General features: G+C 46.5%; 1 protein-coding gene across 2 annotated transcripts in view; it reads left to right on the forward strand.

The window, feature by feature from the left end:
- Nucleotides 1-13,250, forward strand: part of Dock1 (dedicator of cytokinesis 1) — a 512,909-nt gene that overhangs the window by 487,190 nt on the left and 12,469 nt on the right. For both annotated transcript variants that reach the window (XM_050136678.1, XM_050136679.1), the window contains exons 45-48: nt 414-590; nt 1,466-1,549; nt 5,216-5,353; nt 9,539-9,684. In XM_050136678.1, coding sequence (XP_049992635.1) covers nt 414-590; nt 1,466-1,549; nt 5,216-5,353; nt 9,539-9,684 — 545 coding nt within the window. The remainder of the gene's footprint in view (nt 1-413; nt 591-1,465; nt 1,550-5,215; nt 5,354-9,538; nt 9,685-13,250) is intronic.

Below are 13,250 nucleotides of genomic sequence, written 5' to 3' on the forward strand. Positions count from 1 at the left end.
CTGGTGAGAAACCCAATTAAAGTCCTTTAGATCTGCACAAGACATGTTAGTGTATGAATAGAATTTATTCATATATTTAGGACATATATACAGGTAAAATCCCACTCATAAATAAAACCAAACAATAAATTAACACTATTCCATAGCAAGGCAAAGTTTGGCTTATAAAATGGGAATCATCATGTCTGTAAAAATATGTCCAAGGAGGAATATAGTCTCATGTGAAATGAATAAACTCTATTCGTTCATAAAATATTCTATTCATTTCAGAGTGAATTTCCATAACTCCAAATACCTGTATTTTCACAGAAACCAGGTGTTAGACAAAAAATGTCCAGGAGGCCAGGGAGGCCGCCTCACTTGGGCACACTGCCATAGCTGGAATGATGCCCACCATGTTCTCTTCCTTGTAGGTAGAGATCAGCCCACTGGAGAATGCCATCGAGACGATGCAGCTGACCAATGACAAGATCAGCAGCATGGTCCAGCAGCACCTGGATGACCCAGGCCTGCCCATCAATCCCCTGTCCATGCTCCTGAATGGCATTGTGGATCCCGCTGTCATGGGCGGTTTTGCCAACTATGAGAAGGCACGTGAGATACCTGGGATGGGCTGAGCATTTCAAAACTCTATTCCTGGGACCCCAAAACTATCCTGAAGAGTCACCCTCACTTTCCAGAACTCTTGGGGCCATTAAGAACATAAAGATCCCATTCTGGAGATAAGCAAGAGTCCAGATATTTACCCTAAAGAGATGGCACAGGAGGAGCTGAGTGGACTTCTGACTTTCAACAACAGTTCAGAGAAAATGGCAGAAACCAAAGAACATGGGGTGCAGGCTAAATCAGGTCTGCCCTCCATAGCCCACTGCCCATTTTTGCAAATACTGGGTTACATGCATTTATTTCCCTTGCCTCTGACAGTTTCTCTGACACAGCAATGACGTATTTGAGACACTAAACAAAGCCGCCTATGGGGTCCACAAGACCAAAATTATTTTTCTGCTGGCCCTACACAAAAGAAACTTGTTGACACAGACTTAGACAGTGAAACCCAAGACCAGAAGGATCTCCTAGTGAGCTGGTTGTGGCCATAGAAGAAAAGTTAGCACCCTCCTGCCAATGTCTGTGTCCTCCAGACAAATAATTATCCAACTGGACTCAATAGAAGAGAAGAATAACAGCTATCAGGGTGAACTTCCAAACTTTGGTACAGCTGAGAGAGCCGTAGCCCCTGCTACTCAATAGGACCAAGCAATCTAGATCTGCTGTGGCCTTTCTGGACTCCTGCTGCCTCTGTGCTGCCTGTGTTGTGTCCAAACCTAGGTGTGCAAGGAGTGCCATGGGAGGGCTGTGGGACTAGGTTATGCATGGATCTCTTCCCAAGGCTCCTATATGCAATTCTGTGCTAGGCAATCACATGTAAACAGCTATCACATGTGACCGGGTCTCCCTGTCTCCGCAGGCTTTCTTCACAGACCGATACCTGCAGGAGCATCCCGAGGCTCATGGGCAGATTGAGAAGCTCAAGGACCTGATAGCTTGGCAGGTTGGTATGGCCAGGAAAGGAAGATGGTGACCTGGGCCCCTTTGCATATATTCCTACCAGCCTGGAATCCTCTGGGTTAACATATTCGCAAGGAAAAAGTTACATAAACACCCCCAAACTTATGTGTCACTAATGAACAAGATCCGCTAGGAAACCTATGTGTGACCGGGATTAATAGAAGGATATCAGATATCAAGGTGGACTCAGCAGCAGAAGCTCTTGCCTTGGCCACCGTGGAGAGAGAGAGAGAGAGAGAGAGAGAGAGAGAGAGAGAGAGAGAGAGAGAGAGAGATTTTTTTTATATGTCTCTTGAGGTCTGATTGCCCTTGGAATTGTTTTTGTGACATGATAAGGTTCTTCTGAACACCAAGGGAGGAACACTATTGGTCAATAGTGGTTTCTTCACTCAGAATGTAAGTCACGTCCATAGAAGCCCTGCGACTTTATTTTAAAAAGAAAACTTGGGAAAGAGTTTAAATTTTGGATGATTCCATTTGAGGCCCTAGAAACCAAGGGGGCACAGAACTCAAAATACCCCCAGAATGCCATAACACAAAAACTAGTTTGGTCTGTAGAAGTTCTATTGATTTTTCCCCCTGTAAGCTTTTACAGCAAATTGGATTTTATGAGTTTCAAGTCATACAGAGGAAAATAATTTGTTCCCCAGAGAGAGACTTTATGCCCACATCATGTCATCGCCCCTAATAACTATATTAAAAGATGAATTTTAAAGCAGCGCATGGTAAAGTTGAAAGAATCTGTTTTCTAGCGACTTCATTAAATGAAAGAGCAAAGGGAAAAATACATATTCACAACATTACCTGCGATTTTGCTCTCATTTGCAAGAGTTTTGATATCTTCGTATCAGTAATTGAGTTGTATGTTCATTAAAAAAAAACGAGAGCTTTACAGTTAGCCTTGTTCTCGTTTTGCTCATTAGTTTATTCAGTTTGAGTTTTTCCCGAAATTCTATCTAGGCAGGGCAGGATTTCTCCTAGGAGGAGTCCCAGGGCTTGCTGGCAGTGTTACCTCACAGGTGTACGGCCGTAGACAAACATGCCTCCATGACCTACAGTACTGGTAAGATTGGCCGGTCAACCTCAGGCTGCTCCTCGGCTCTGCTTCATGATTCTGAAGACGAGGACACAGTGATGACCTGGCCTCGCCAGCTGAAAGACTGGGCATGATGCCGGCTGCCCCTGCAGACTTTGCAATGGATTCTCAGTCAGGAACTGCTCCCCCAAAGGCTCTCCTTGCTCTTTCCTCTGACACACCTGCAGAGTGTCCAAAGATGAGGCCACACCTTCTCCTGTTGAGCCACTACGCACCATATTTATTTTCTTTGAGCCGTGCAAAGATGAGACAGTAAGCTCACTCATCATTCCCAGCCAACAATAGGCACCGCCCTTTCTGCAGGGGCCAGGGCCCTCAGCGCTGTGAACAAAGCTGTTCCCTGCTGCTGGCAGGACTTGGACCTCGTCAGCGCACACATGATGACACACGGTGCTTGAGGAGAGCACTATTGAGAAAGGGTCGAAGGTTTCACTTTGAACTCTGGAGGTGTGACTGGTAAAGCCCCCCGTCCTCCCCCCCCCCACACCTCTTCCAGAGTCTGAGGCTCTTTAGAAATAGCAGATTCCAGGGGTACCCATAGCGACTCAAACTGTGGGGCATAGTTTCTGGGTCTAATGGCAATTGTGTGGCAATCCTGAATGGGGTTAGGAATCTGCATGCCGGAGATAGTTTGAACATGTGGAACAAAAGGGCCTCAAAAGACCGTTTCAGGCCCGAGGTCTCTGGCTTCCCTCCGTGTATTAAGCACCTCGTTTGTTGGACAGAGCTGCACAGAATGGCTCTTTTTATTTCCTTTCATTTAGGATCACAGCTGCAGCTCAGCTCCAAATAGACGTAGAAGCAGGGGCCAAATCCTATCCTATGAGAAGGCTTTATCTGCCCAGTGTCAGGGATGCCTGAGAGCTGTGTAATCTCTCACCTCGTAAGTCTCGCCTGCCAAGCCACAGGTTCCAACAATCGCAGTGCAAACAAGGGCCTCAGCTCTCTCATCCATCAAGTATCCTCTTTGATACAAAGACTACTTTTGCCACCTGGCAACTATCACCACCTCCACCACCAAACACAGGATGGTTAGATTGTATTTTGCACATTTGAAACAGCCATTCTGAATCAGAATTGCTCTTAGTGTCTACAGTGACTGTGGCCTGTGACTATGGCTTCGCCTGGAGACAGCCTTCCCACACCTGCTCGCCTCCCCTCTTCCTCAGACAACATATTTGCCTTGCCACCCAAAGTTGTCCCGACGTTGTTGTGTCGTTACCCCCCAGTCAGAACTCAGGAAGAGAAAGCCTGGCAGTGAGCATTTCTTAGGCTGGCCCTGGGCACATGACAACAAGCCCTGGGGAAGCTGGCATCTGCATGAAGAATCCATAGAGAGCTATGAAAACACCTTGTTCTGAAGGTTCAACTGCACACGGGTCTTTTGTGATAACTGGATAGTTACCACAGAATAATGGATTTAGGTCCAAATATCAGCAAAACAAACTTTTCTATCAGTGCCTTCTGAGCAGGCTGGGTGCTTTGAATATGGGGATACTTACGTGCCCCCCCCTTTCCTGGAGTACAAGAGAGGCAGCAGCTGTGTGCTATAAAAGGAAGCAGAAACAGATCATGAGTTGATTCATCTTGCTAAGATTCCTTGAGTTTGTTCACGTGAAACTCAATTGTGTACTTATTATCCCTCTTACTAATAAATATGCTGGTTCGCATTGGTATTCTGTCTTATTAGGAAAATCAGTTTTTAATCAGTATCTTTATTTAATTATAAATTATTAAGAGCAAGCCTCTTAGCTTGATTTCATTGAAGACTGACTAACTTCCAGTCTGGGTACCAGGGGGAGAAGCAGAGTTCAGGGACAGAATGGAGCCTGCTCCCTTGCACCCTCTAGCCGTAACTGCTCCAGGGGTCTCTGCCACCGAGAGAAGGAAAATGTCTCACGTGGCAATTTTAAAGGTCAGCATCATTTCTGCGGAAGTGAAGTGTTGGCGTGGATCCCTTGTGACAGTCGCGTCGGCAGAGAAGCGATTATTTTTGGTTTTGAGGGAGAATAAATTTAGTTTTTCTTTCCAAGTCAGAATATCCGTCAGGACGATAGATCACCTCTAATTGGATTGTTATGTTTGGGGCAGGCTTCTCAATTGCCTATAAATACAATCTTCTCAGCTGATGAATGGGCTCTGCCATGACCTCTCGCTACCAGAACAAGGCACATGTGAGCACATTCAAAGCACATCTGTCCCCAGACTCCAGGGAGAAACACTCATGTTAAGTCTGTTTGGGGATGGATTGAGTGACAAGACTCCTCCCACCCCTGCCAAGTAACAGAGCACCCATCATGTGGGGAGCTCCACCCTCGTTATGGTCCCCTCAAGACCCAAACAGTTCTTATTTAAACATTTCTTTCTCTGGGGGTGGAGGGTGACCTGCCTGCTGATGAGTTTAACCAGTCACTCTGATTTGGGAACAAAAGCAGGTGCAGCCAGCCTGCTGTTACTTCCTCCTGCTGTGTATTGCTCAGTCTAGACTGTTCCCCCAAGTCAGGGCCGCCAACCTGTGATTTTGTTTTTCTTTCCTTTTCTTTTTTTTTTCAGATTCCATTTTTGGCTGAAGGGATCAGGATTCATGGAGACAAAGTCACTGAGGCCCTGAGGCCGTTCCACGAGCGCATGGAAGCCTGCTTCAAGCAGCTGAAGGAAAAAGTGGAAAAGCAATACGGTGTCAGGACTATGGTGAGTGGCCAGGTCCCAGGAGAGGAGCATCCCATTGGAGCAGCGGGACTGAGGCCTCTGTCATGCCTGCTAGGAAATGGGGTGTCAGGGAACACAGCCTCTCATCGGACCATTTTAGGAGACTTGTCAGTTACCACATACCTTGCTCATCTTGTCTGAGTAGACTGCTGTGGATGCTAATGCAGTCCAGGGGTCTTGGCAGGGCCGGTTAGAGAGTTAAAAGTGTGTATGTGGGGGCATCTAGAGTGTGACAGGTAGCAGAGGAGAAATCCTGAATACCACAAAGAGCAGCTAAAGAAAGGCATTTGTCAGGGTCGAGGAAACACACATGCAGTCGACACACAGAGGAAAAGACCCTCCGCAAAGCAGATAGGAGTCAGGAAGCTGAAAAATCCGGGCTCTTCGGCTCCAGAGCTGGAGGGTCTTTTAGGTCTCCGAAGAGTTTTCCTCCCCTGATTTAGGAGTGGTAAGTTTGATGGTTGTTTGGCCCACAACTGTTGTGTCCCCATCAAGGCCTTCAACTTGCCGAGTCAGTCTATCAACAGAGGGCCTGCTGGTGGGAGATAAAGCCTACCAGGCCATTGTTTTAAACTGCCAGGCTTTCGACTCAGGTCAAGTGGGTGAGGAATAACCCAGTTTTGGAAAGTTTGCCACCTTTATTACCTAGCTGTGGTCCTTCTCCCTGTTTGTCTGTCTGCGTCCCAGTCCTTCAAGGTCATGCAGAAATTTCCCAGAGGTACTTGGGGACTCGGTTGGGTTACAGAGCTCATGCCTGCAGACATGTCGTACACGGAAAGCTGTATAACCCTCAGGCAATAGCGCTCACGGTGTCCCAAAGCAGAGATGGGGTGAGGCGATGCCTAGCTTGAGGTTGAAATGTGGCACACACCTTTAATCTCAGCACTTGGGAGGCAGAAGCAGGTAGATCTCTGTGAGTTCAAGGCCAGCCTGGTCTACAGAATGAGTTCCAGGACAGCAAGAGCTACAGAGAAAAGCCCTGTCTTAAACAACAAACAAACATGGCCAGTGGGCTACAGAAGATAGCTTTATTAGTAGCAAGCTTTCCTTGCAGCGTTAGGACCAAAGTTCAATCCCCAAAATTCATGTGAAACAAAATAAAACAATAAAATAGGTATGACGGCACATACATGTAATCTCAGTGCTTGGAAGGCAGAGAGAGACATGCAGGCCCTGAAACTCAGTGGCCAGTTCTGTCTGCGCTTGTAGATCTCCAGGCAAGGTGAGAGATCCTGTCTCATAATACAAGGTGGACAGCACCTGAGAAATTTACCTGAGGTTGTCCTTTGACCTCCACATGCATATTTTATCCATCAGCATACACACACGCATACACGCGTGCGCACACACACACACACACACACACACACACACACACACACACACACACACACACACCATAGCCAGGAAGGAACAAGAGATGGGTTACTGGTGTTCTAAATTGTTGCTGCTAAAGACTTGGCTGTTGGAGGAGGTAGGAATGATCCAGGCTGGGAGCAGGCAAGGATTTGAGTGGCAGGCTGGAGCCAGTGCAGACAGAGGCATACCTGTGACAGACGAGCACAAAAGGCTGGTCCTGGAAAGACAAGCAGCTTCCAAGAGGCATGTGCAGGGACAGCAGACTGTGCTCAGGACCTGAAGCAGAATGGCTCAGGTGATGAGTTCCTGGGAAGTTCCTGGACTAGGACTGGGGTCAGAGGCGGGGCAGATGGTCAGCTTTGGTTTCCAGCAGTGCAAGGAGCCCTGCAGCTGTGCTCTTACAGACGCGCCTCCACTTGGCATGGCTCACAGTGGAGCCTACCTCTCCAAACCCAGGGCCAGGGCTTTGTCACAGACCCAGCAGGACGTAAGTCTGACAGAAGAAAATCACCCCGGGCTCTGTTGTGCAAACCAGCAGATGAGAGCCTGGCCTGACAGTCCACTGGGAGCCACCGCAGGTAAACAGCTCAGCATGCAGGTGCCTGGCCGGCCTTGCTGCCCTGGAGGACCCTTCTGCAAGTCCTTGAGCAGTGCTTGATAGCTTGGAGCCAGCAGCTTGCCACAAGCAGAGTTAAGTGGCCAAAGTTTGTGGGTGTGTCTGTCACAAGGCAGCTCTTCCAGAGTTCCGTGTTGCTTTGAAATTTTCTAGGAATTAAACAGTTGTTTAGGCTCCAAGTTTTTTAACTATATGCAAAGCTTTCTGTTTGATTCTGTTTGTTTCTATTTAATGCATCTTCCACAATTAAAGAAACCTAGCGGTCTTGCCTGGCACTTTTTACATCCCTCCTCTGCTATGAAATACCATGGAGAATGCTTGCCATCAAATACAAGTCAAAACAGAGAGCTAGGGCAGAAAGGTAGCAGTAGTGTGCGGGGAGAGGGACTTGGCCAAGCTATGAGGGTCTTTTTTTCAGACAGGTTTCCCTGGTACCTTGGCACACATCCTTGACTCAAGACAAACAATTTCTGCATCACCTTCTCCAGATGGCATGCTTCTCTTGGTGGGGGCAGCCAGACATCCCAGCCAGGGACAATATGACTTTCAGGAGACAGAATTCAGGGAAGATTTGCACCCATGGGTACTACTATGCAGATAGCAACCTTCCTGAGTCCTACTCCCTCCTGGGGCCCAGAATGAGGCTCTGAAGCCAATAGTTCTGGGTAGACAATGGCACAGGCTGCAGCCTGTCCTTCTGTGAAGAATGTGGTCATAAAGGCAGTGTGGGAGGTGCCTGTCTTGTCTTACCTACTTTGGAAACCTACAGGCATCTCAGAATACTTTGAAAAGCAATATTATATCATCCTCTTTCCAAAAGGATGGGTTTTAAAATAAAAAACCCACAGAAAGGACATAAGCCATTTTGTCAATGTTTCTGAGCCAGCCTAAGCCCCAGAAAGGGACGCTCTAGACACTCTGTGACTATGCAATGCCAGCGCCTCTCCTGCCTGCTCCTCTGCATCTATTTTGTCGATTCTGGAGGTCCAAGGAGACACTGCTTCCTGGATGAACACAGAACAGACTCCCAGAGACTCCCAGAATGGAAACAACTGAACCCTTTGCTGCCCACAGTGTTCGAGGGCATCTGCTTTTGCTCCCACACACATGAAACCTTTTTTTTTTTTGTTTGTTTATTGTCCCTCTTGTTCTCTTCCTAAAGCCTGGTGAGGCCAGGACACCTTGCTTGTCTCTGCTCTCTATCCTCCACCCATCTCCTTACCCGAAACAAACCACCATTCAGACTGTGCCAGGGCTCACCTCCTATTTCACAAATAAAGTTTTATTGACAGACAGCCACGTTCCTTTCTGCATCATCCATGGGCACCTTGGTGCCACCATAGCACAGCAAGATAATTTCAGCAGAGACCCTAAAGAATATATAATCAACACTTTGCTGCCTCCAAGGGCTGAGACAGTCATATAAATCAACTGTCCTGTAGATTATTGGCTGTGTGACCTGCCAGCATCCTGGGGTGGGGTAGGGAGGCTGATGCAGCATAGAAATGTGATTTCTGCCAACCCAAGGAAAGTATTTGTGAAACAGCTGTGGTCCAGATGTGCCAACATCTGGCTCCAGGCCCAGGTACACTAGTGTTTCCTACCTAATTAGATGTAGATACATGCTGTAGCCCGTTGGCATTGGGCTTCTTGGGTAATGTATAGCAACTTATGGAAAAGAGACCAGAAAATGCCACCTTGCGACTGTTTTCTGGAATGTGTCATTGGTCCTCTTGTGGGAAAGAGAGACCCCACAGCCTAACCCAGGCTTCTCTGCATCACTCAATGGAGGTCTCTCTTGGGTGTGGAGGTGCCCTCTGTAGTGAGGCCTTTGAGCCAATACAGCTCTGCAAGTCTGGACATCCAGCTCGGATGTTACTGTGCAGTTCAGCAGAGGTCATACAAAGATCTTACACATTCTATAGTCACACTCTTGATGCCTTCTGCATGAAACTTCCTGGTGAATATCACCGCTGTAGGACAGGTTGATGTGTCTTTGAGAAGAACATTATACTTAAAATAAGCATCGAGTCAGGTCTCAAGAGATGTTGAAATAGTCTCCAGAACAACAAAGGAACCGGTGTATGAAGTGTGGGCCCACATAGGTCTGGATCCCACACTGCTGAGGTTGCTCCTACACAGGACTCTGTCCAGAATGGCCTGGGTGTTAACACTTTTTCTTCCTCTCCCAGCCCTCGGGTCTGGATGACAGGAGAGGCAGCCGTCCACGCTCCATGGTGCGATCCTTCACCATGCCATCATCCTCCCGACCTCTGTCTGTGGCCTCCGTGTCCTCCCTCTCCTCTGACAGCACCCCTTCCAGGCCAGGCTCTGACGGGTAAGTGGGCTTATTGGGAAGGCTGGGCATCTCTTGGGGTGCCATGGGGATGGGTTAGTGGGCTTAGCCGCTGGGGGCTCTGGGTGGGAAAGGCTGGGCATCACATGGGATGCCACCAGTATCCTGGGGTTGCTTAGCATCCCTGGACGTGCTGTTTTGGAAACTGAGACACTTGACTTGTGGTACCCAATAGGACATTGGAGGCTGGATGTTACTGTGAAACATCTTGCTCTGGGTAGCATTGTCAGAGAGCTGTCTGCCAAACCTTAAAACTCCAGCTCTTCTGCTTCCCATATGTCAACCGTCACAGCCACTTAGATGATTAGCTAGCTCACTGTGTGTGTGTGTGTGTGTGTGTGTGTGTGTGTGAGAGAGAGAGAGAGAGAGAGAGAGAGAGAGAGAGAGAGAGAGAGAGAGAGAAAGATTATTTATATTTGTTACTAAAAAATAGATGTTTTTGTTTTATGTATATGAGTGTTTGCCTACATGTGTGTATGTCCACTACATGAATGCCTGGTCCCCACAGAGACCAGAAAAAGACATCAGAGTCTCTGGAACTGGAGTTGCAGATTGCAATAAGCCTCCATGTGAGCGCTGGATTTGAACACACACACACAAATTCCTCTGCAAGAACACCACAGGCTCTTAAGTGTTGAGCCATCTCTCCAGTCCCAGATTTATTACTTTTTAAATAGAAATTCTTTTTCGTTAAATACTTCTTCTATGAAAAACTTGCATACTTTAAAAAGTCACCTACTGTATTAGACTACTCTGCAAAATAGAAATCATATTATCCCCCCCTCCTTTTTTTTATTGTAGTCAATTGCATCATAAAAACCACCTTTAAGGGTGGGCAAGGTATCTTAGCAGGTAAAGGCGCTTGCTGCCAAGCCCGACCTAAGTCTGACCCTTGGGACCCACGTGTGCAAAGAGAGAGCTAATTCCAGCAAGTTGTCCTCTAACCACATGGATGCAGTGGTTTATTTGCACACACATATACATACCAGATAAATAGATGGTAAGAATGAAAGGGAAGCACTTTAAGTGTGTAAGTATGTTCATACACTTATACTGTTGTACAAACACCGGTCCCTAGACCTCTTCTCACACCTTCAGACCACGCCTTGCATCCCCCTCATTCAGACCCCACAGCCACTCTTTCCTCTTCCACTGAGCTTATTGCCCTGTCCCCAACCCATAGCGGAGGATGTGGGCTACCTTAGTTCTGCAAGACCATCTTGAAGACCCCCTCCTAGGAACTGAAAGCCGGCAGGAACTTTCCAGTTTACAGGTTAGGTAACACTCATGAACCCTCAGTGTGGCTCGGACATTAGCTCAGACTGTTGCAAAGACCACCTTGAGGGTCTGTGTTTTCCTGTTGTTTTTGAGTACCGATCCATCTAAGAATGTCTTACTGTGTAAAAAGGAAAAGATATCACATACAGTTTTCAGGTCAGTAAAGAACTTCTGGACATTGAGTTTTCCTCAGTTTATCGTCGCCTGTTCAGTTGTCAATCCTGAAGGCTGCTGGCCTCTGTGGTATGTAGTCACTGCCATACAGGAAATATCAGGGACAGCTCAGTTCTAAGCACCCTTTCCTGCCAGCATTTGACATGCCCAGTGGAGAACTGTAAAATCTACCTATGTTCTTTCCGTAACAGTATTTTTTTTTTATCTGTGTCTGATATTTAAGCCAAACCCATATGGAAATTCTCCACTTAGAGGTATTTAAATCATGTGTGTCTGTCACTTGGAACAAGATAGCTAGAGAAATTTAATGCAGCTTCCCTTCAAGAGAATCCCCAGGCTAGTTAGGAGAGGGTTTTTATATTCCTGAGAACACAGGGGTTAGGTGGAAATTGATGGAGAGGTTTTAGATGGAGTCGTGTATTACAGTTGGCGCACCCAGGAGGTGTTTGTTCAACCTTTAACTGGGAAGTATCTCTATTAGAGTCCAGAGTTGTGTTCATTCTTGGGTTGGCATGCTTAGCTGTCTGACTAATGTGGACAAAATGAAGCTTGATCTCCAATGGCATAGATTACACGCAGAATAAAGTTCATTCTGGCTACAGTGGTCCTTCTTAGGGCAAAGAAATATACAGCCACCTGTCTCTTTGGAATTTCTTGAACACACACCAGGATAGACCCTCCTCCTAGGGCCCAAAGGGGGCCACATATCCTCTTTTTGCCTATTTAAATTATCTCAAGTTCAGAAAACCTGGAATACAGTGATAACATTTTTCATTGTTGCTTCTAATATGTTAGATATAATAATTCAAGCCTCATGAATGTTGATTTGTTGATGTATATAGATGATAGATTATAGATAGACGATAGATAGATAGATAGATAGATAGATAGATAGATAGATAGATCGATCAGTAGGTAGGTAGACAATGGTAGATAGATAGATAGATAGATAGATAGACAGACAGACAGACAGACAGACAGATAGATCAGTAGGGAGGTAGACAATGGTAGATAGATAGATAGATAGAAGATAAATAGATAAACAGATCGATCAGAATGCCTTTGTATTAGTTACTTCCCTGTTGCTGTGATAAAATACCCTGACAAAGGTAACTTAAGAAAGAAAGGCTATGTTGGCTCACAGCTGTAGAAAGATGGAGGCCATCCTGGGGAGGGAGGTGTGAGACAACAGGAAGGAATGGATGACAGCACCGGCAGGAGGCTGATCACGGTGCACTTAGGAAGGAAAGAGAGAATAGGAACTGGGTAGTGGGTCAAGGCCACAATTCATCAAAGCCTGGCCCCAGTGGCACACTTCCTCCCACAAGACTCCACCTCCTAAAGGTTCTATAACCTCTGCAAACAGCACCACCTACTGGGGACCACGGCGGGTCCTGTGGGGGACTTTTCTCATGCAACCACCACAACCTTCATGGCCAAAGTCAAGAGTTGATATGTATATCACCAGTCATTTTTAATGCTTTCATTGAATTTTTATTTTGGGAAACTTGGGGGCATGCAGAGTGTGGAGCAGATAGTATCATGGGGTGTCTTATCCCAGCAGTCAACCTTAACATTAAAAACTCCTTCCGATCTTATTTCCATCTGTATCCCACCTACCCCCAACGTCATCTGTAGCAAGTCTTAAACTTCATATCATGTAATCTGTTGATATTTCCATGTCAGTTTCTAAATGAAAACAGTTTTAGAAAATATAGCTGTGTACTTTACCATCACATAAAATCCTGACATGAATCCCTAATCACCATCATATTGGTATCTATTTCTCATTTCATATGCATCTTTTTTTCTTATTATTTCTATCTTTGTGTGTGTGTACTTACCTGTTGGTCTTCATCTTCCACCAGGCTTGAGGCTTCTTGTTGTTCGTTGTTATGTGCACCAGACTAGCTACCCCTGCACTCCTGGGTATTCTCCTTTGTCTGCTCCCATCTCCTTGTTGGAATGCTGAGTTTACAGGTGGGCAGCACCACACCCATCCTCGTGGGGGTGCTGTGGATTTGAGCTCAGGTTCTCAGGGATGCTGAAGAGCTTCACACACGGCACTAGCTCTCTGCCCTACCGCACTTTATATA

Source organism: Alexandromys fortis, unplaced genomic scaffold (assembly GCF_014885135.2).
Source record: "Alexandromys fortis isolate MF-2015 unplaced genomic scaffold, M_Fortis_MF-2015_v1.1 scaffold_3, whole genome shotgun sequence".
Taxonomy (NCBI): Eukaryota; Metazoa; Chordata; class Mammalia; order Rodentia; family Cricetidae; genus Alexandromys; species Alexandromys fortis.